At 35.9% G+C, this 2274-nt stretch overlaps 1 protein-coding gene across 1 annotated transcript; it reads left to right on the forward strand.

The window, feature by feature from the left end:
• Window positions 1–376: 376 nt before the first annotated feature.
• LOC110719934 (spliceosome-associated protein CWC15 homolog) lies at window positions 377–1127 on the forward strand (the record flags this gene model as incomplete). Its single annotated transcript, XM_021898915.1, has 3 exons — window positions 377–520; window positions 753–859; window positions 956–1127. Coding segments are annotated over 3 exons (375 nt in total), but the record flags the coding sequence as incomplete, so codon positions are not given.
• Window positions 1128–2274: the final 1147 nt, after the last annotated feature.

The raw sequence follows: 2274 nt of genomic DNA on the forward strand, positions 1-2274 counted from the left end.
TATCAACCTATCGCTCTTCCGATAGACCTTGATAGTCGCAAAGAAATGAAATGTGTGTTTAAGTTGAAGGTATCTGGTTTAGATTCTTTTTTTTTCTTTTCTTTTTCCCTGGTTTTGAATATGTAAAATGTGGCGAGAATGCTAAAAAGTTCATTCAAAGTGCTAAACATGAATAAAAGGGTTGCTTCAGCTCTTGATCAAGACTCTTAGTACTTGGCAACATAAATGACTGGATTTTGATTTGAAGTTATTCCTACTAAAGTTCAAAGATATGTGCAGAGCTATTAGACAGTTTTCTACAAAAACCATTATGAATTTATGATTGTTCAGTTTTTTTTTTTTTTCCTCCTGTTTTTGTATGAGAGATCTGTTTTGACATGCTGGTTTCTTACGTGCTAACTTCCCTGTTTTCAGTGACGATGATGAGGATGAGGATGATGATGATGAAGATGAAACTGAAGCGCTTTTGGCGGAGCTTGAACAAATTAAGAAGGAAAGGGCTAAAGAGAAAATGCGAAAGGTGTGACTTTTAAACCTTAAACTAGTTTTTGTACATGTCAGTTCCACGTACACGCTTATTGTAATTTGATTCTTGAGTCTTTGTTTTCCTTTTATAGTTCTTTCTTCATTTTCTCTTTTTTTTTTTATTCTTTTTCTGTGTGTGGGGTGGGGGGTGTTTAAAAATGTGATGCAACTTTTGACTGAATTGATATTGAATTATTGACTATACATTGCTATTGTGCTCTTTGCAGGATCGACAACAGCAAGAGGAAGAACTGAAAAACAAAGAAGCAGAACTTATGAGGGGAAACCCTCTAATTAATGTTAATGCTCCATCTAACTTCAATGTTAAAAGAAGGTTAGCCTTTTAAATTCTAGCCAATTACAAACGATGTGACTACTAGACTGTTACTGTGTCCTGATCTCTTAAAGTTATCCTGTTGATGTGGTGCAGGTGGGATGATGATGTTGTGTTCAAGAATCAAGCACGTGGTGAGACGAAAGCAATTAAACGCTTCATTAATGATACCATCAGGAGTGATTTCCACATGAAATTTTTACACAAGTACATGAAGTAAATTGGATTAGCCATTAGATGAAGAAACTAATACAAATTTACAAATTTACAAATGCACTGCCTTAAAATTACAACAACAATGATTGACACAGCTTTCAATCAAGTTGCCAAATAAATTATCCTCCCAAAAATGTATCATATTTTCTGAGCAATGTGTTCCTGGACATCATGTACTAGACAGACTGGTATGAGTAGATCAGCCATTGTTCATAACTGAGGGCGGTACTCAGATGGAAACTGAATTTGATTTTACTCACTACTCTTCTCCTTTGTTCTCGTACAGCACAAACTCAGCATACAAGTCTTTAAGGGCAATAACAACGGTTGCTATTAAAGGTCCCATTATTGCTCCCTGCATCACAGAAATTGATTCAGTATGAGAGAAATACCAACCCTAACCACATAGGACTTGAAAGCAACATTTAAGCACCAAAACCTAAATGGAAAGATAGCCATCACAATGGCACATTCATGAAAATTAAATCCACATAAAGCCAATGAATCAGCAATACGCAGATTAGTAATTCAAGTTATTGCGCAACTTTAATAGAATTGTAAATTATATCACCGACTCCTTTAATCACATTATATTCACGCACCAGATACCCCGTTAGTATGAGTTTCAAGCTATGGATAAATATTCTGCGACACAAAAACCTCTAGGGTTCAAAAATTTTAAATTTGCTTAAAACTGATGATCATAAACTCGAAAACAAAATTCCCCTGCAGAAAATGCAACAGTCTGAGTTGATTATGACAGTGGACATAAATATAGCAGACAAGCAAGTTAGTAAGTCAGTAAGAAGATATGAAGATGCATTGACCATAGAAGATTTCCACCCCGAATTTAGTTTTACCTCAACAGCAGACGGGAACAATGCCACTCCACCAATAATGCTAAGCCCAGTAAGGTATGGACTATGACCTGGTATATCCTCTAGAATCTCGGAAGCCCCATAATCCAATGAATTACTGATAAACAAATTGCCAGTATGTATTTACCCTCTAATGCAAACTGTAAAGCAGCAGGGACAGTTGCTACAAAAGGCGGGAAAAGGGGCAACAAAGGACTTATGAATGCAAGTAATGTGGACATTGACATTGATGCATGAGATGTGATTTAATTGTAAGAAGTGGAGAATGTTTTAAAGTAACACTCTAAATGGGGGAGGATTGTTGGAATATTAAGAGTGTTG

This window comes from Chenopodium quinoa, unplaced genomic scaffold, assembly GCF_001683475.1.
Source record: "Chenopodium quinoa cultivar QQ74 unplaced genomic scaffold, ASM168347v1, whole genome shotgun sequence".
Taxonomy (NCBI): domain Eukaryota; kingdom Viridiplantae; phylum Streptophyta; class Magnoliopsida; order Caryophyllales; family Amaranthaceae; genus Chenopodium; species Chenopodium quinoa.